General features: G+C 49.0%; 1 protein-coding gene across 1 annotated transcript in view; it reads right to left on the bottom strand.

Annotated features, from left to right (window-relative positions):
- HK1 (hexokinase 1) overlaps positions 1-21,052 on the bottom strand; it is a 70,365-nt gene that overhangs the window by 5,197 nt on the left and 44,116 nt on the right. Inside the window, exons 8-16 of the mRNA XM_082645203.1 lie at positions 17,511-17,666; positions 14,903-15,136; positions 12,307-12,611; positions 10,778-10,926; positions 10,352-10,471; positions 8,903-8,998; positions 7,128-7,227; positions 3,156-3,339; positions 1,128-1,283 (exon numbers count right to left, since the gene is read on the bottom strand). Of these exons, the coding sequence (XP_082501329.1) occupies positions 1,128-1,283; positions 3,156-3,339; positions 7,128-7,227; positions 8,903-8,998; positions 10,352-10,471; positions 10,778-10,926; positions 12,307-12,611; positions 14,903-15,136; positions 17,511-17,666 (1,500 nt within the window). The remainder of the gene's footprint in view (positions 1-1,127; positions 1,284-3,155; positions 3,340-7,127; positions 7,228-8,902; positions 8,999-10,351; positions 10,472-10,777; positions 10,927-12,306; positions 12,612-14,902; positions 15,137-17,510; positions 17,667-21,052) is intronic.

Genomic DNA, 21,052 nt, shown 5'->3' with positions numbered 1-21,052 from the left:
AATTCATAGACACAGAAGGTAGAAGGGTGGTTGGTTGCCAGGGGCTGGGGGGAGGGGGGAAATGGGGAGTTAGTGTTTAATGGGTACAAAATTTCAGTTTGGGATGATGAAAGAGTTCTGGAGATGGATGGTGGCGATGGCTGAACAACAATGTGAATGTACTTAATGCCACTGAACTGTCCACTTCCAAAATGGTAACAATGGTAAATTTAATGTTACATATAATCTACCACAATAAAAAAATGTTAACAAGAAATATTCACTGATATTTTCTTCTCATTCTTCTCAGGCTCCTATTTTCCACACTTGGCCCTTGGGTGAACTTAGCATGAGGAGAGAAAGCAGTGGGGAGCTTGGTTCCCTAGCATGGTGCCCCCCCTCCCCCGCAGCTGTGAAATGCCACCACTCCACGTGCCCAAGTCCTCCAGGGTCAGTGCCGCAGGGCCGCTGTCTGCAGCTAGCACTTCACTGCGTGGGTTCTGGTGGGAAGTGAGTTCTACCTGAAGGTTACAGACCCAGGCCTGGGCGAAAGCGAGGGGCAGACCCGATCCAAGCCAATGTCAGTGCTGTTATCGTGACCATTCTAAAATGAAGGTGGCTTTTGCACAAGCTCTTTTGCTGAGCACTTTTCCACCTCTTCTCACAGCTCACTGCGGAAGATGGCAAAGGCACAGATGAAATGTTCACTCTACATGAGAAAAACAGGAGGAAGACAGAAGCAGCTCGCTGTGGGGCACGGTGGGCGGTGAGCTATGCATCCTAGGCTGCCTTTCAGAGGAAAAGAGGGTGAGGCCAGACTAGGGGTGCTTGGTGCTTGGCTCTTCTGGACTCAATGGTCCTTCAATACAAGTATCTGTGATGCACCTTTCCTATCCTGAAATGTAACCTACTTACACACAGGATGATTTCAAACAAATCAATATAATGCCCTAACATACAGGATGAATAAAAGGAAATGATTTATAGTAAAATTATGGAACTTCAAAATGCAATTGCTCAGGGCCTACGACTCCAGTGGAAGAAGAAAACCCTCCCAAATGGCCAAAATGTCCCCTATGTTGCCTACTTCCCCCATTACAGCCCCCTGGCCAGGTCCACCTCTAATAGGGAAGGCCCTGCCCACTCACCTCTCGATCTGAGAGAGATACTTGGTCTGAAAGATGCCCCGAGTCTTCAGCGGCTCAGAGATCTGCCCTCGGAAGAGGAATCCCCTCTTGGTGAAGTCAATCAAGATGTTGCGGACGATTTCACCCAGGTACATACCGCTGATCATCTTCTCATACCTGAAATGAGAGGAGGGGACTGGGTGTCTATATGAAGCCTGTGGTCTCACAGTAACCCCGGGCGCCTTACTGTGCCTCACCGGCATCACCAACCCGTGCACCCAGCCCTGTGCTCCCTGGCAGAGGCAGAGTGTGAGACCGGGAAGGACTGAGGAATCCCCAACCCTCCCAGGGTCAGACGCGAAAGTACCAGCACTCTGTCTCACTGCTGGACCATCCACTTCCTCACCTGACTCCCTGCCTTTGCCTGGCAAAACCCCACTCCAGCTCTCAGCTCCCAACTTGCCCAGCACTGCTCCAAGAGGTCTGTCCTCCCCCTGCCTTTCTCAGCTCCCACACACCCTCCCTTCTTCACAGCACACACAGGTCCTCCGCCCCTTGGCACCCCTGCAGTGAAAGCCTTGAGGGGACAGAGAATGTGTGTCTTGCTCAGCTTTGAGTCCCAGGGCCCAGCACAGCTCAGCGTTGCTCTCAGTCAGGTGCTCAATCAATACCTGTAGAATCAGCAAACGGCTTAAAGGAACAAGACAACACAGGGAAAGTTCCCACTAGATTTTTGGAAGGTTTTGCCAAAACCCAGAGTGCTGGTCAAGTATCCACAGAGTGATAAAGCCACACAGGCTGGAGGACACAGGTGGCCACCACACCCCTGAGGGTCACCTGTTCTTGGGGGCTTTTAATTCCTGTCCTCTCCATGTTCAGGAGCCTCAAGAAATGACATGGGCTTTAAATGCTTCCATGCACACACCCCATCCCAGTGTCCCCAAGCTGGCATGACTCCACTGGAATCTGGATACTCCAGAAGACTTCGGGTGGTCCACAGGAAAAACACGAAATAGCACTATCATCAATTTCCATCTAGTCCTTTTCATTCCATCAAGGAGACATCTCCTTGGTGTTGATAAGTTTGATGCTGATATGGCTCTAACCCCTTCCAACCCCTACTGATCTCCCTTATAACAAAGGGGGTCTTCCTGTAGAGCTGTTGGTAGACACAGTAGCTAGGATTGAAATAAAGCTGTTCTTCACTATATCCATTTTACGGTAATATTGGTTTTCCTCCCTCATTAAACGTAAGAATACAAGATGATTTAAAGAAAAACATTAAGCATAGGTGGTATTTAGAAAAGACAAAAATCTTGAGGTTAGCTGGAGAACCACTTATGTTTAGGAGATATTACCCCCAGCTCTTCATTCTGTTCCTGGGGGCACGGCCTAGACCACCTCGTCTTGGCTATGGCAGAGGATGGCCTGATCTCTGGGAGCTTGAGACAAGGGGTCATTTGTCTCTATGCTGGGAAGGGTGGACACTGCCATCTTGGGGAGGGTCCCTGACACCCGAGCTGCAAAGATCCAAATAGCCACTAGGCGGTGCAGGAGGTCTGCCGTGGGAAAAGGAGGAATTGGCGGTGGTGGGCCTCTGCCTCATCCGTGACGGGGAGCCCCCGACTCCCACTGGCGACATCCTAATTTCCCTTGCCCTTTAACAACTGCAGGTCAAATGTGTCCTACTAAACAAGGCAAAAACCTGCTGACCAACAGATCTCTATGAGCCTGATGGGGAAGAAACATAGAGCAATGAGAAGGCCAGAATGTTGCAGGATAAACACGCTCACTGAGAGGAGTGGTGTGGCCACTGCTACCCTGTCCCCAGAGGCACCTGCACAGAACATCAACCCTGGGCCATCTTGTACCATGTGCTGCCACCACCCTCCACCCCTAAGTTCTCTGCTCTCCTTGGGCCAAAAGCCAAGGTCAGGAGTGAACCTGAGGGACCACAGTCTCCAGGCTTTGTGCAAACCCCACTCCTAGAAACTTCTTCCGTTGTAATAGGCAGGATGCCCTCTCGTCTCCTCCACCAGGTGGGATTACCTTTGCTTCCCGGCGTTTAGAGAATATTCATCCACCAGTTTGTCATAGATCGTTCTGATATCGTCCAGACAGCCGTTGTCCCCAAAGGCACCCCACTCCATGTTGATACACATTCGGCCCTCGTTTCCTTCTAGCGTCTCGACGTTTTTCATTTCTTCCATGTAGCAGGCATTGCTGCCCGTCCCTGAAATACACGAGGAGAGAATGAATGGCCACACCACCGTGCTTAGTGGGGAGAGGGATTGCAGCTAGACTTGGGTGGGGCCTGGGGCTCCACAGAGAGGGGCACACTTTTGAGATGAACAAAGTAATAGCTTCACTTTCCCAATGTCTTCCAGGAAAGTCTCAAAATATAAAGGCAAAATCAGAGTTAAAACTGCCCAGAGCATTTGATTAACTTACTTTATACTAAGACATCAACACCGAGAGCCTCATATGTTTACCTGTCCACACAGGGCTATGTCTATTTTAATACAAGATGGTCTTACAACAAAGGGATGTATTTTCAATTGTGGAAGTTCAGGCAGCATTCAGACTGGAAGGATATTTCTCTATTTCTCTTTCCTTCTCTCTCCACATATACATACACACACATATACTGTATTTATATGTATATACACACATACATATAAAATATTACATGGAGGGGTTGTCTACTATCCCACCATGCATGTCCACTTATCTTTTCTTATCAAACTTGGCCGTGGACTCTGCCTGAACAAACTCTCCTGTGGGTTCCAGAATGAGGCCCACAGTTCGTTCAGGGAAGGACAGTGCCCTGAGCATCTCCAGGGTGCCCTTCTAAACAATGGTTCCTCACCATTTGGTATCACAGATCTCTTTGAAATTCTGATGATTCTCCTGAGAAAAGAGATGTTTCCCTGAGTGCACCCCTACACTGTATACGCACAAACAGACAAACGGCTGCCAGGGGATCAAGCGCCTCTGATCTCCATCCCTGACCTCCCCAGGGCAGGGCTAGTCAGACTGTGGCCCCCCCAAGGACTAGGGCTGGACCACAAACTGTTTGCTGTTCTCGACTAGGAGTAGTTAGGTACAGATGCTGAGAGGAAGCGTTCTAAAACTTTCACAGCAGATTTAATCACCAGACATCCAAACTTGTGGTCACTGGCCTTGTCTCAGTGAATGGACGGGAAATTTTAAAACCAATCAACTAACCAAGGAGTCCCTCACACAGATATTTTAACATACACCTGAATCCCCCGAGGAGCTATTAAGATGGATTTTCTGATTCAGGAGGTCTGGGGTGAGGCCTAAGACCCTGCATTTCTAACATGCTCGCGGGTGATTCTGATGCTGCTGGCCAGGGATCACACTTGCAGCCGCAAGGCCCTCGAGCACTGTGGACCCACCCTGGGTGGGAGACAGAGGTCGATGGATTTTCAACATCCTTAAGGGACACAAGGACACCTCTACCAGCTAGACAAGTGGGCTCTGGCTGATTTATGCCCTTTAAAGAAACTTAAGTAGAATTCACAGATGCTTCTGACTGTGTAACTGTAAGCAGATAGGGTAGGGAGTCCCCAGAGAAAGACAAACAGGCATGACTCTCTTGATATAAGAGGAGCCATTTTGGCCTAAGCCATTTTGTGATCTAAGCCTGGCCACAATGCTTGCTCTAGAACAGGTCTCAGTAATAATGATTTTAAGGGAACAAAAGGACAAACTGTTATCAGGCATGAGAAGTAACAATAGCAAAGATAACAAATCAGTTGTAAAGACTCCTAGCTCTGTTTCAGTGGTAAAGATTAGCCTGAAGCACTTTCCTGAGCTGTTTTGCAGAATTTAAACCCTCGCTGGGCACTCAACCACCAGATCAAGTGTAACCTAAGGGATGGTGATGTTGACCTTTTCTGACCCTCGTGACTTAAATCAACTGAAGCCTGGACTCTGTCAACCTTTGCCCCAATTCTATACTGAATTCTCCTCTGCCCAAGCCCCTTCATGAATATGCACGTACCCTTAGCTTAAAACTTCCCCAATTTTTCTGTTCGAGGAGACACTGCTTTGGGAAAGACCCCCAGTGTTCTCTTTACTTGCTGCAAGTAATAAATCCTTCCTTCTGATCTTTGGTTTGGTTGTGTCTTTTGGCTCAACACCCACCAAGAAGCCAACCCAGTTTTCGGGTAACGTAATTTTTGTTTTCTCGGCTCCCTTTCACCCAAACTGTAAAACTGAGAGGAGAGGAGCCCCAGAAATGGAAGGGGTGCAAAGAAAGCCAAAACATGTAAATTATACTTCTTGTTCATGGGCGTCCTGAGCAGAGATCAACTGATGACAGAGGGAAAGAGTGACTTTGAAGGCAACGGGAGAACCCCCTACCCCCCCCAACCTCCGTTCCCCGCCCCCCCGCCCCGGGCATTTGCGGGCTTGACCTCTGGGCAGAAAGGTGAGGTCAGGCCGGAAGCAGAGAAAGTGCTGTGTCACTCTAGCTTTGCATTTCACACCTAAGCCCATTCATAAGCAGAAGGAAGGGAGGGGCCGGGTGGAGAAAGAAAGCTTTGCAAAAGAAAGGAAGAAGCAAAGCCAGGCCCCAAACAACATTTACCTGGAGCTGCTCCCTAGCTTTTAAAAATTTCCACAGGAGCCAAAAGTGGTTTAACAAATGAAAAGGGCTTCCTGGCACCAGGAAGGCAGCCTGCTGGGGCCTTCTCCCAATCTCCCAGGTGCACGCAGCAGGCTGCTTGCTGACTCTCTCCACCCAGGGATGTTCTGCAGGTGTTAGCTAAGAAACCGGGCCTTTTCCCAGCATCCCTGACATTAGGAACAGGGCCAGTTAGGCGAATGTTTTTCTTGTAGCCTAAATCAAGATGCTTCTGGGATTTTGTGCTCTCAAGGCCCAGACCCCTACTGTGCTTGGATTATAAAGGAACAACCTGCAAAGTCAGATAATCCCTCTGTCTGTAACCGAGCAGGACCCTGTGGGGCCTTCCCGGGACAGCCCCCTCTCCCATATCCTCTGCTTTAGCTCCCCTCTGAAGTACCTAGATAATAGTGTCTGATGCACATTCCCTAAGTTGTTTTACTGATGCTAAAACCCCCACCAAATGGAAGATATTAGCTACTTGATGACCTTGAGAACATAGCCGCAGGCCTGCTGGAGCCTAAGGACTGATAATGTTGACCCCAGTGACACCGTCCAGTTACCTCACCATCAACCAATCAGAGAATTGTGCATGAGCTGATCACAGACCCTGAGACGCCCCTCCCTCACCTGGCCTTTGAAAAGGCTGTGCTGAACTGCACGGAGGAGTTCAGGCGTTCTGAGCATTGGCTGTCCTGGACTCCTTGTATGGCGCCTCACAGTAAACGCTGCCCTTTCTGTCCTATGCTAATCTAACTCTTTGTCTATCCCCGCTCCCCGCCACAAAAAACCAAAAACATAACAAAACATAAAAAATGCTGCACTTTTCCTTCACCACAACCCAGTGTCAGTGGATTGGCTTTACTGTGCACAGGTGAGCAGACCCAGATTTTGGCTCAGTCATATGCCTCCCACTTCAGCAGCTGGGACCATTGGTGCTAAAGGCCAAATGGCGCCCAGGCTGCCCTCTGGCCCTTCTCCACAGTCAGGAGAGGAGGAGCCTTGCTTTCTTCCCAGCCACAGGCCCCGGCCCTGCAACACCTGCCCGGGTCCCTCCCTACAAGCCCTGCTGACCAGGCCAGCTCCAAGCACTCCCACCCTGTCTGCCGGGGGCGTGTGAGCCACCTGGGGGCCGCACTCCTGGAGAGCTCCGTTCCTGACAACCTGCTTACAGTCACCTGGAAGCCTCGTGGGCTAGGTGTTGGGAGGGGAAACCCCTGGAGAGCCTTGCAGCCTCAGGCCATGATGAAACTCTGGAGGTGGTTAAGGGGACAGTGCTGACAGATATACTGTCTTGGCTCAGGGCCCCACCAAACAGGAAAACCCAGCCTACCCTGCCCCAGAAAAAGACCTTCCAGGACACCCACCTACGATGAGTCCAACCTCGCAGGTGGGCTCCTCATAAGCACAGGTCATCATGGTGCCCACCGTGTCATTGACCACAGCCACCACATCCAGGTCAAATTCCTTTGGAAAGAAAGACACAGGTTTAGCTTTAGGGGAGGGACAGCGCTGCCCGGCTTGAGTTCTGCAGGGTCACTCTGCTGCACTGCGGTCAGAAAGCTGCTGGTGCATCATCTGAAATAGTCTCCTTACCAGCCTGTGAAAGGTAATGAAATGCTTCTTCACTAAACATCTACTATTAATGATGTATCTGAAGCTTGAGCTCTGAAGAAAGGAAGTATTCTACCCATTTCACAGATGGCAATGAGTCCTAGAGAGGCAGCCCAGTGAGCACTGCGGAATGGAGAAGAGACAAGGGACAATGGCCAAGTAGCTCTTTCTCTTGGCAGGTTAAAGTATTATAGCCTTTCAGAGGGCAAAATGGAAGTACCAAATCTATGTCTCAGAATCTGTTCTTCGGAGACAAGCATACAGGTACACAAAGGCACATACAAGAGTATTTGCGTGACTTATGTGAGCCAGAAGGAGAAACAACCCAAATCTAGATCAAAAGGGACGTGTAAGGCCCGGTTCGGGCAAACTCTGGAATCCTGCACAGCCAAGAAAGTGAATGAAGTTGGCCTCTATGTAGCGAAACAGAAGACTCCTATTTCATAGTAAGTGAAAAAAGCCAGCTGTAATATAGTATACGTGGTATGACTCCAATTTTTTTAATGCATGTTGGTATATGCATGGAAAGTACATTGGAAGAACACTGAGATTAAGAGTTGTGAAATGGGCAAAAAGAGGGCATCACGTTTCTTTTCAGTGAAATATTAGCTGTCGTCTAGCACCCTCTTCCAGGAACAATCGACCCCACTTCCAACTCATACATATCAGCCTCCCTGACTGCCTGTGTATACTAATTAATCTGCTCTTCTGAACTGGAGACACTTGAACAGACCTTTTTTCTTTTTTAACTTCTAACTGATTCCCTCATTAATTAATGAGTTAAATAAAAACTTCAGAATTTTTCATTTTATATTTTGTCAATGTCCTCCAGCCAAAGACCACCGGAAACATACCCACAGTGGACAAAGCTGCACTTCCTGATTGGTTGGTTGCAACACAGGCGAACACATCCCATGGCGCGTGCCAGAAAGTGCTAGAAAGCACAGTTATAGGATCTGAGCCTGTGCTGGTGGTTTTAGGGAGGGTTCTAAGAAGTGGGGTTTTGCTCAGGACTGGATGCTGTCAGAAAGCAGGGCCATCTCTGAGCACGTGCCAAGTTCTGCCATGATGACGCAGCGCTTCCTGCTCATTTGATTCCATTGCGGTCACAAGGGGGCTGTGACGACGGCTGTGCTCCGCGGCAGTGCCAGGCTGTGCCCCACGATCAGGGGCTGCTTTTCCCTTTTTCAAGCTGGAGGAGAGCCATGATTTTACATTCCTTAAACTATCTTTTAATAACACAAAACTGTTCTGCTCTCTTTTATTGCCATCAGTTGGGGCAACCTTAATAACCTTGTCACAGGGTTCTGTATCGTTTGAATTCTTTACAACAAGCAAGTACTTTTTTCTTTGGCTGCCGAGTGGCATGTGGGATCTTAGTTCCCCAACCAGGGATCGAACCCATGCCCCCTGCAGTGGAAGTGCGGAGTCCTAACCGCTGGACTGCCAGGGAATTCCCGAGCAAGTACAATTTTTATAACCTGAAAAAAACAGGAAAGATTTTTTAAAACATCCTTTTAATAGTTACCTCTCTCCTTTTTACCGCATCCCTCAGTAAGGTCGCTACATCCTGCCCCACGCAATCAGTTGCCTTAAAACCTTTCGTCCAGGTGATCAAGATTCCCTGCAATAGGAAGGGCAGTGGGAGAGTCCTGTGTCATTAATCCTTCTAGGCAGAATACAAAATCCCAGCCCCTCCTTCCAGAGTAAACACCTGCTAAGAATTTACAGTGAGACAATGCTGGAACATCTGAGGCACAAACCAATAAAATACAGAGTCCTCCGCAGGCCTGCCCCCTCTCACTGTCCTCATAGTGGTCTGGTTTGTGATCCCCACTTCACAGATGGAGAAACTGAGGCATAGAAAGTTAATGGTGCTGCCTGTGGTATAACCAACTAGTTCCTCTGAAGAACAGTTTACCAAAAACGTAAGTGGAGAAATGCAAATTTTTAGTAACACTGTTACTACCTAAAGTAAACTTCAGGTTTGATTGGACTGTAGTGTATACACTTGCTGGGTGTGTACTCACTATGATGACGGTATAAGTGAACTGCTTTTAAAAATCACCAGACCTTTTAAAAACTGCAATACCAAGTTTACATGGATCCACCTGTTGAGATCTAAAAGAGTTATTAAGACGGAAAAAGACCCGAGTCAGCACTGTGCCTGGATTAACTGGCTTCTAGAGGCAGATGGTCCTGCCCAGCTTGCCAAGTGCTGCCGATCATGTGCCTCAAACCCTGGCCTAAGGCCCCGTGTGATGTGATGCCAACACCAGGGTCTGCTCCCTGGCCACACCTCTACCTGTGCAACACAGAGGATGGGTCTCGCCTGCAGGATTCTGCACAACCACTCCCTTCCACACAGAACATCCCCCTGGGCCTGCCAACACCCCTAAGCGTGGTGCCGGTGTTGCTGGAGCAGGCTGGGATGCTCCACTAGGCTGGCGGCTTCCTGAGGACAGGAACTGTGTGGCCAGCTCATGGTCCTCAGCAGCGCTCAAGCCCTGACCTTGAGCCCTGGTTCATTCCACTTATTGAATAAACATTTATCAAGCATCTTCTCTGATAGCACACTGTGCTGGGGCCTGTGGGGGACACAGGTCCTCGGCTCAAGGAGCATACGACGTTGCAGAAAAGAGAGACACCAAAGGTCACTAAAAACTGTGTAAGAAGTGCTATAACCAGGCAACATTAGAGGAAACAGGGACCACTCATGAGGGTGAGATTCTGTTTGCCTGGAGGACCAGAAGGCTTCCCAGGAGAGGTGAATGCTTTAAATGATAAAAGAAGAGTAGAGTCTTAAGATGTACTGGAGGGTGTGGCGTAAGGCCTGAGTCAACCCACTGTGATGGCTAAACTGTCCCAGAATCGAGGGATGACACAGAGGCTGAAGGAGGCTTCAAGAGCTGACCCACACTGGCCAAGGGACAGTCAGCACCGCCCGGTGTCTGATGCCTGGAAAAAGGAGACTCACCGCATCCAAGCTCGTCTGCTTGCAGGGAAACGAAAACGTGAAGCCCAGAGGCATTCTGGGGCCCTTGATACCCATGTAATCCAGGAAGTCAGAGATGCAGGAAACGATGTGGTCAAACAGCTTTAGGAGAAAAGAAGGGCTTACTCATGTACCCTCTAGTTTCACACCTTCAGTGCATACATACAAGTACACACACACACACACACCCGCCCCCGACACATGCAGAGCAAGCCCCCTTCCCTAGTATCTTCCCAGCCCCTGAGCATCCTAAGCCCAGCATGGCTGAATGTACCTGATGCTTTCGGGCCACACAGACACAACTGCACAGCGGCATGTATCACATGCAGGTTCTGGGGCCCAACGGTGCCACTGGCCAGGTCTGTGATGCACATATGTCACGGTGGTGTAAAAGCAAAACTGTCTCACCTCTTCCCCGGTGCCCTGCATGATTTCCGTTGGAATGGCGTAGATCTTGTTGTGCATTTCCACTGTTCTCTTTTTCCCACTACGAATTTTCACCAGCAAGACGCGGAAATTCGTTCCTCCAAGATCCAGGGCCAAGAAGTCACCGTGCTCTGTTGTGGTCAAGAACATAAAGAAGGTCAAGAAGAGTTAGTATTGCCTCCTGACAGCCAGTAACCCCAAGACTTCAGACTTTCAAGGGAGGAAGCCGCATATTAAATATAGGGGAGAAGCTATTAAGTCTTCCCTCAGCACACAGCCCAGGCTCAGAGAGGGTGGGCACCAACTCATGACCACCACAGCCTCTGAGCCACACTAGAAGGACAAAAGGCCCCATGGATGAACCATCTGTCACAGTAAACAAATAAATTTTACCAGGCTATTAAAAAGCTTGGCAACAATGCCCTGATCTTAGGGAACCTCATATAAAAATTAATAATATATGTCAATGTGTAGAGTGTTTGCAAAAATGGCCACAATCATTCCTCCCTGTATGCAGGCTTCTTTGTAAAGTGACTTTGCAGTTCTTCCCGTCAAAAGATGGAATCTATTTCCGCCTCCCCTTGGATCTGGCCTGGCCTTATAACTTGCTTTGGCCAACAGAGTGTGGCAGAAGCGGAGCTGAGCCAGCCCCAGCCTAGGCCTCCAAGAGGCTTTGAGGTCTCCCTCTCCCTCGTGGACCCTGCTGTTACCATGTGAACAAGCCCAGCGGCCCACTGGAGGATGAGACACGTGGCCAAGCACTCCTACACCCCAGCGGACAGACAAATGCTGGACATGTAAGGGAGAGCCCCCCAGGGACTGCAGACGCATGAATGAAAGATCAGCCAAGCCTGGCCCAGATGAGCAATGATAAGTTGCCGACCCAGGGACCCCTGAGCAACAATAAGTGGTTTCTGTTTAAAGCCACTAAGTTTCAGGGTGGTATATTATGCTAGAGTAAGTAGCTGACACATAGGACATACTCATATCACAAACAGTCATCAGCATCCGCCCAGTGCTCAGCTCCAACAGGACCAGCAAGGTCAGCAGTATGGGGTTGGACGCTGAGCTCCAACCTGCCTGGGTATAACAATCCCCAGGCCTCTGTGTGCCTCTCCACCAGGACCTAGGAAGGGGGCAGTGAGTGTTTATCCTTCTTCTGCTCTCCTGTGTTTATCAGAGGCCCTATAGCAATCTCAGTGCTTCGGGATCTGCCCAGCTCTGTTCTCTTAAGAACACTTTCTAATTCTGAACAGGGCTGTGGTTTTGGAGACAGCGCCTGCCTGGGAGTCTGGACCAGGGGAAATAGACTGCCTTGAGTCACACACGCGGCAAGTCGGTGGTAAAAATGGAAGAGAGAGGTTTGAGTGAGTTTCTAGCTCTTGCCAAAATCATGCCACCCCAGTGTAAAGCATCCACTGGAGAAGCCAACCACCCTGCAGCCCCACCGTGACTCGGCCACTGGTGTGAGAAGCAGGAGGGGCGTGTCAGCCCCCAACAGAGGTCCTCACCTGTCCCATCGGGAGTGCTCCGGACGAAGGAGGGCAGCATCTTGACGACGGCCTTGTCATGCGTCTGCTTGCCCAGCCCCAATTCCATCTCGGCCCGCATCCTCCTTTTCACCTCCAGCAGCATATCCTTGGTGAGACTGAAGTGGGCCAGGGTCTCCTCTATCTGCCGGTGCTGCTCAGCCAGGCGGTAGGCCACCGCGGTCACCATGGCAGCCCCCTTGCCGCTGCCACTCTCCGAGAGGAGGAAACGCACATCGCAGTCGGGCACCAAGCGCCTCAGGGTCTTGTGGAAACGCCGGGAATACCTGGGGCGGGGAGGCCACAATAGCCGACTGAGCCGGACTGTAGGGAGCTCTAGGACCCCTTTCTTTGGACACCTTAATTCCATTTTCTACACTTGCTTTCCGCATTACTCCAGTCACACAACACATCCACTGTAGAAAAGTTACCAAATGCAGACAGGTAAAAAGGGGAACTGAAATCACCCACAGTGACACATAAAAAGAGAGGGCTCTCATTATTACATGAATATCGAGGGACTTCCCTGGTGGTCCAGTGGTTAGGACTCTGCACTTCCACTGCAGGGGACCACAGGTTTGATCCATGGTGAGAGAACTAAGATCCCACATGCCACGAGGCCAAAACAAACAAAAAAAGAATATCAAATACAGAAAATTCAGGGTCCAAAAAAATGTTGTTGTCTACTATGACAAGGAGATAATACAGTACAGTGGTCAAGAAAGAGCCCCGAAGAGCCCAGTGTTTAAAAGTCAGACCAGGAGACAGGGTGAGTGCCCCCACTTCTATACCAGGGGACCTTGTTCCGTGACTTAACCTTGGAGTCAATGTGGATGACAGCATCTGGCTGACAGTGATGTGGGAACTCAGTGAGTTCATCAAATCTTCGATGAATACCTGGCGCTGAGCAAGGGCTCAATCAAGCAAGAATCTCTCGTTTTCCATTTTCACTTGGCCCTTTCCCTCAGCCCCCAAGACTAGGGATATTTTTTAGTGGTTAGAAGAGGACTTTAGGACAGGACTCAGTGAGACTTTCTCCAGGTCTGTGGTCTGTTTTAAGTATGGAAGGCTGCCTGCCATGGGAAACTGGGAAACTGGAACCTCAAAATGTTAACAGCGGTCAACTCCAGGGGATGGGATTAATGATGACTTCTATTCTCTTTGTAATTTTTTGAACTATCTGAAGTTTCTATACCAAAAATATTTTATTCCTGAAATAATCCGTATTGAATCAGTTATTTTTAAAAATGTGATGTTGCAAATGACAGAGTTCTAGAGATGACTGGTGGCGATGCCTGCACAACAGTGTGAAGGTACTTAAATTTACTGAACTGTACACTCAAAAAATGGCTAAGATGATAAATTTTATATTATGTGTATTTTACCACAAGTAGAAAATTATTTTAATGTGATGTAAATCCCTAAGCTGTCTTGTCCAAAAATTAGCCAAGAAAAAAAAAAAAAAAAAAAGATGGCTAATTGCATTATCAAGAATTTTACAAAAACTCTAAGAATATAAAGAAATAAAATTATGGGGCTTCCCTGGTGGCGCAGTGGTTGAGAGTCCGCCTGCCGATGCAGGGGACACGGGTTCGTGCCCCAGTCGGGGAGGATCCCACATGCTGTGGAGCGGCTGGGCCCGTGAGCCATGGACGCTGAGCCTGCGCGTCCGGAGCCTGTGCTCCGCAACGGGAGAGGCCACAACAGTGAGAGGCCCGCGTACTACAAAAAAAAAAAAAAAAAAAATTATGAACCTGGCAGATAATAGCAGCTAACTAGCTCAAACCCTATCCCCTCAGCAACACTGAACTATTTCAGTTTAAGTCAATCCTTATTTAACTGTTACTAGAACTGGGTATGAAGGCACAGTATCTGCAAGGCCACTTCACAGGCACATTATATATACAGTGGGAGAAATACCTGAGATCCCGTACAAAAAAATCATGTCACAGGCAGTTATTGTTAAAATTTGGAACATAAAGACTTAGAATTCATCTTTAGCCTTTTTAAAAGATTCAGGCCATGTCCTTAGTGGCCACAGAAGGCTTTTGACGCTAAGGCGTCCAGTAGACAAGAAGGCAGCATCCATGGGGACCACTTAACAACTTAATCTCTCTCTGGCTCTCAGATGCAAAGCATCAACAAGTTACCCATTTTTAAAAAGTACTATCTGAGGGTTTGAGGGGCTTTAGAAACTCATCGGAGCTTCTAAAATAGGAATGTGGGCACTACACCTATGACCTGAGCTACAGTGAGGATGAAGGTCCCTGATGAAATGCAGAGAAGCAAGAGAATTCAAGATACAGACATATTCCACCCAGTGCTCCTGGCAGCTATAGAAATCTCTAACAAGACTTACGAAATGAGGAGAGATGACAGTGCAGTGCAGAAGCAACACCAGCAGGAATCAGCTGAGGGCTGGATACTTCCCCAGGTGGGCAACTCTGACCTTTCTGCCCAGAACTACATATTGTCTTGTCTGCCAGAAACCTTCACTGGGTGCAAAAGTCTGCCCTCTGGAGAAAGTCCTTAGCCCAGGCGGGTATTGAGTGCCAATTATAGCAAAGGGCAGACTCACTGTGGATGCGTCTTGTAAAGAGACCCGTCGACACCAACCGTGGTCCGCAGCCTGGGCGTGCTCTTGTTATCTCGAAGACGATTCAGGATGGCGCCTAGCGTTGCAGCCACTAGGTTGGCAGAGCGGAATGAGACAATGGTGCACACGTGCTGGACCGAAATACAGTCGTCATCAGATGGCTCCACTCCCAGGCGGGTCAGGATTTCTCTGGCATTGTGGAGGCCTTCCTTATTCCTGTGAGGTCAGAGGCCAGTACTTGTGAGTTAAGGACCACAGCAGGCAGGGCAAAGCACTGAGGTTTGAAGGTCCTGGAGAGGTGAACTCACCGTTCACCATGTGTGTACGACATGGGATGAAGGCAGTCAAATGCCTGAGAAGAGCCCGAGAAAGGGTCTCCTCCATAAGAAGTCAGGAGGCAGCAAGAGGAAAAACTGTACTAGGCTGGGTTATGACATGTCAGACAAACGGAGAGAAGTGAACAAGCCAGACCACATGGGCCCTGAACACGTGGAGAAATAGATGCTTCCACCCCAGGGCTCAGTGCCCAGGAGGCCTGGGGGAAATCTCCTGCTCTTTGGGTCTGTGAGTTGCCCCTGCATTCTTACACATTCTTCCTTGATGTCTTCCAGTCAAATTTTAATTTGCTGCATACATACATGCTTTGTATATCTTTTGCTGGATTCACTCCAGGGTATAGTTTTATTACTATTGTAGATGTGGTCTTTAAAAAAGAAAAGAAGATATATATATTCTTTATACACACACACACACACACATATTTTAAATAGACCATATTAAGGTAAAATGTTAACAGTGGGGAAAACTGGGTGAGGGATATGTACTATGTTTGCAATTTTTCTGTAAGTCTAAAAATATTCTAAAATAAAAGATTTAAAAATATATACATATTTTAATTACTGTCAATATATAGAAATATAATTAATTTTTGTATCTTATCTCCAGATATCTTCCTAACCTCTCCTGTTATTCTAATCACTTGTCTAGATATTTTTGGTGTTCCAAAAATACGATCTGCAAATAATGACAGTTTTACTTCCTCTTTTTTTGATTCTTATGCCTTTAATTTCTTTTTCTTTCCTAAAAAAAATTTGGCTAAGGCTCCAGGACAATGCTGAATAGAAACAGGTGATACTGTCTTGCTCCTGATTTTAAAGAGAATGCTTCCAACATCTGCACTGGTAAGATGTTTTTAATAGGTTTTTTTGAGATAGACTTTACTACAATATAGATGCCTTCTTGAGCTAGTTCAAGCGGGTTTTGTTTCTTGGTAACCTAAGAGCCAACACCAGAAACAGGCCCAGAGGAAGGCAGGCATTTCCTGACTTTGTCAATGATTCTGAAGACAAACCATGAGCCTCTTTCTCCCTCCCCTCCCAACAGTTGACCAGGTGACTTGAGAAGAGAGATGACTGGAAACTCAGTAGTGTGCCTCCCTATTGACTGTAGTTCTGTACCAATTGCTCCTAAAGGAGAGATCCTAGGACAAATGCCAGGACTCGGATGGGAAATAAGAGTAAGTTCAGATAAACCCCTCTCCGCTTACATTAGCATCTTCTCCCAGGAGCCAGAGCTATGATGCCACTGGCTCTGAATTTCTAGGACCACAGCAGGGGCAGTGGGATGACCACCTCGTGTGGAAATGAAAGGACATTTCTGGCAACAAGCTAGCCCTATCCTTAAACAGGTGGCCTCTCACAGCTACGTGGAGTCTCCTGAACCAGGAATAGAACCTGGTGGCGCACAGAACTGGCCACAGGACAGGAGCCCTTAAGATGTGGAGCCGCCTAACTACACCAAACTGCCTGGCATCAAGTTCACCCAAGGTCTACAAATAACAGTCAAGGCAGAGACGTCTGGGTTTCTTACGTTGAGGCCAAAAGGTAGCAGCCTGGTGGCTGGCTGGACTGTCCTTCTATGTCTATGTGTCCTATCTAATCTGTTAGCCAATGTTTCTCAAACTTGTGCCAGGGAACATCTGTGGCGATGAACAAGTGAGAGAATGTAGGGGCCGAGACAGAGTGGGGAGGGAGGAGGCGGAGGGTGTTTCAGCCACAAGGCAATTTTGGGAAATGACCAGTTAACCAAGGTGAACTGGGTTTTCTTTAATATGCTAATGAATACTGTACTTCTCTAAGTATTTTCCAATCCTATTGGTCACAGAACCCTTTTTTCAGGGAACACCTAATGATCTTGAGGTCACTAGGTTTCCCTGGAACATTGTCTGGAGAAGGTCCTGATATCCCAAGGGGGAATTAACCGGACCCGGGCTCGGTCAGCTCCTGTTCACCACCAGGATTCTACTCAGGTAGGTGTGGTGGGGGGGGCGGTGCGGAGTGAAGGAGAAGAGGCTACTTTCATAACTAAACCATCCACAAAGCATGTGCTGCTAACTAGATGGCTCTTTAATGCCACCAGGTGCCCGCAGGGAGAGCAGCCCAGCATGGGTGAGCTAAGAGAGAGGGGAGACTGGCCCAGAAAGCCCTGACACTCTTGAGAAGCCCAGCAAACCAGGACTTAAGTGGTAACAAGGGACCTGTCGTTCTTCTCTGCCCCACACCCCCAGAAAGCCTTGAGGGGAGGCACCTACTTTTCAATGGCTGACACGTCACTGGTGTTAAACTTCCCTCTGGTGAGCAGCTCCGGGGTGATCCGCCCTTCAAATAAGAGGCCCTCCTTGGCCATCTTGACCAGGATCAATCGGACCAGCTCGCCCATGTACATGCCACTGACCATCTTCTCAAACCTGCAGGAGAAAAGCGCCCAGGCACTTGTCAGTCATTCTTACGTACCCACCAGTGGGGCAGCTCTTAAAGGGTGAGAGAAACACAAAAGGAGAGGAGGGCACGGCCCAACCCCTCACAAGCTCACGTTCTCACTGGCAGGCAAGACCACGCACTTGTGTGATCATACAGCGAGCACACAGTGGGGGAACAGGAGTCATCCAGACCCCACCCCCAGGGTAGGAAACAGGGGTCATCCAGACCCCACCCCCACCCCCAGGAGGAGAGCACCAAGGGGCAGGGGCAGGCAGGGAAGGCTGCCTGGAGGCGGGGGAAACATAAGGATTTAGATTGGGGTTGAAGAGAAGGCCCCCAGACAGAAATGAGCAGAATATGATCATCTCTTACAAAACTTTATGCCTTACTTTTTATTTATTTTTATTTATTTATTTATTTATTTATATTTTTTTGGCCATTCCACACAGCTTTCAGGATCTTAGTTCTCCGGCCAGGAATCAAACCTGGGCCTCAGCAGTGTAAGCACAGAGTCCTAACCACTGGACCACCAGGGAATTCCCAATGCTGTACTTTCTAAAGGGCTTTCATCTTCATTACCCTATCAGGGAGCTCTCCAATTCCTGTGGGAAGGTGGCCAGGAAGTATTCTCTCCATTTCCCAGCTCAGAAAGGGAAAATGTCTTCCGCGACGGAAGATGACAGGGCTGAAGTTCAGCCTTTCCCCATGGGACCCTCTGTCGCTGGTCACCTCCCTGGCATCCATGATCGTCTCCAGCCAAAAGGACCAGGAATGTGCTTTGGGGAACTCACTCCTTCCCCAGTGACCGGCCCCTACACTCCAGGAGAGGGCTCCAAGTAGCTTAAAACCAGTCAGCTCATCCTACTGCTCCGGCCACATTCAGCCACAGGCCAGTCACAGTGGATCCGCTCTCCTGCCTCCCCTGAGAGGTGTGGTGGGAGGTGTGGGCTCTGTGGCTGCAACAGCATTTTGAGCCCAACACTGCAGGGGAGAGGCCGCCAGGGACTGGGGCTCGATGACATATCTGAGCCAGATCCAGGTCCCGAATCCTGGCTGACCAAGGGCCAGGAGGAAGCCCTGAGCAGGACAGATAAGAGGCAGGTCCACATCCGGGCAGCCAGCCTCTCCTCTGAGGGAGCCCAGCTGGCACACCCAGAGCTGGCTGTGACACAGCAAAACGATCGGTGCCATTCAGAGCCAGGCCCAGGAGCCAGGGATGCTGCTGGGACCTGAGCACGCGGCCCTCCCTAGCCCCAAAACAAGGTGCAGAGAAACACTAGTTCTCATTGTTCTGCTCTGGACAGGACCAGACAGGACCTCCCCAGCCACAGGTGTGTTGAGGATCCCTGGCAGGAGAGCACCCTTCTGAGTCCTAGCTGCCCTGCCCAGTTGCTGCCCCAAACACCTGTGGGAACAGCCTGTGTGCAGCCTAATCCGGAGGCTCAGAGCAGAAAGGAGCCAGACTGCCTGGGCTTAACCCCAGCCCTGACACTTACTGTGTTACTTACCTCTCTGGGCCTCAGTTTCTTTACCTGTTTAATGGGCCTCGTGGCAGGGCCTACCCTTAAGGTTGTTGTATGGAGGATAGGGATTGATGTAGGTAAAGTGCTACGGTGCCTGATTAATGAGTGCTGTGGCCCTGGCTATGTGTCTCATACTTAACTAAGCACCTTGTATGTATTAACTTATTTCATCCTCATTACAACCCGATGAGATAGACATTATCATTATCCCCATTCCACAGATAAGAAAACTGAGGCATAGCAGGATGAATTGGGAGATTGGGATTGACAGATATACATTAATATGTATAAAATAGATAACTAATAAGAACCTGCTGTATAAAAAAATAAATTAAATTAAATTCAAAAAAAAAGTATTCATAACATGTTTACAGAAAATTTTTTAAAAAAGAAAACTGAGGCATAGAGAGGTTACATAACTTGCCCATCGTCACAGGGCAGATAAGTGGCAAATCCACATTTTTAATCCAGTTAAATCCAGCCCCAGATTCTATGCTCTAATCACTGTGCTCTTCTGCCTCTCTCATAGACAGTATCATTAAATGTTACCTGTATTACTGTCGCGCTCGTGGCCAGTAGCCCCACCCCTAACCCAGCCTGTGCTTGTCCACCTCCAGCTCACTTCCTCTAGGTAGTCTGCCCCCCTGTTGGGCAAGTATGACAATAGGAAGGTTCTTCCCCCTTCAGATGAACAAAAATCAGCCTCCTGCCTGAAACCCCTCTACCCACTGCTTTTTGCTCCGCCATCTGTAGACACTCAGAATGATCTGCTCCCCTTTCTACAAGATGGTCTCTTAGACGCATAGATACTGCCATCCCCCTTTCCAGATAAAGGAAGCCCGAGACCAGGAGCCTGTCCTTTCTCAGTCCCCAGAGTCCCTGTCAAAGCAGTAGAACGAGGAAACAGCACTTCTCATGAGCCTCCAGTGAAACCAAGCAAGTCGTGATCTGCTTCTCAGCAGTCAGATGCCTACAACCACAGGCCGGTGGGCAGCACCACGGTGTTGCAACCTCACTGCCTGCTGGTGGGCACAGGCCTGGGGGAGACTGGGAAGCGGGGCAGGGGACCATATTCAGAAAGGAGAGCAAGGACTTGCACACCGACCAGGAGTTCCCTTGGCAGCCAGGGTCTGCTCCGACAGGCAGCAGCGCAGGGACAGAGAAGGAGGGTGTGGTCTGTGGCCACCTAATGAGGATTAGAGCTGCTGAGAGATTCCATGCAGCAGGCAGAGCCACAGCAAGTAAGCAGGTGTTTGGGGGATGACTTGAAAAGAAGTGGAGTTACTCCACCACCATTCAGGCCAAAGAATTTTCCAGACCAAACCTTCCTGCTGTTACGATCACTGCTACTGCTGTTTTGTGGGGTGGTGTCTCCTTTGTTTGGAAAGATGTGAGAAGGAATCACAGGGAAATGGGATTCAAAATTCCAGACAAAACAGAGAAAAAGAGCCAGAGGCCCAAGAAGACAGGGAGTTTAAAATGAAAGAAGGTAGGGCTCACATCTACAGTAGGAGACAGGTATGGGACCAAAACAACAAAGGCCCAGGATGGAGGGCGACAGGGAGGAAGGCCACTGCCTGATCCTTTTTAGAGAGAGATCACCTTGGGGGCTAGGGTAGCGGTCCTGAATACTCGGGGCCATTCGTTCCCCTGCGGTCCTGAAGCAGCAATCACGAATGAAGGCAGGAGCCACTGTGCCACTACCCCTCCTGTCAGCCATGTATGGTCAGTACTCAGTAAATGCAAACTTCAGTCAAAACAGATGAGGGGGTGCGTAGTGGGCTAGAGCCCACCTGGGCACAGAGCCTTTACAAAGAGCTAACACACCTATGTTTTTAACCCTGGTTAAA

This window comes from Mesoplodon mirus (assembly GCF_964341445.2).
Source record: "Mesoplodon mirus genome assembly, chromosome: 2".
Classification (NCBI taxonomy): domain Eukaryota; kingdom Metazoa; phylum Chordata; class Mammalia; order Artiodactyla; family Ziphiidae; genus Mesoplodon; species Mesoplodon mirus.
The sequence above is the reverse complement of the archived record's forward strand: the minus strand, read 5'-3'. Positions and strand labels throughout refer to the sequence as shown.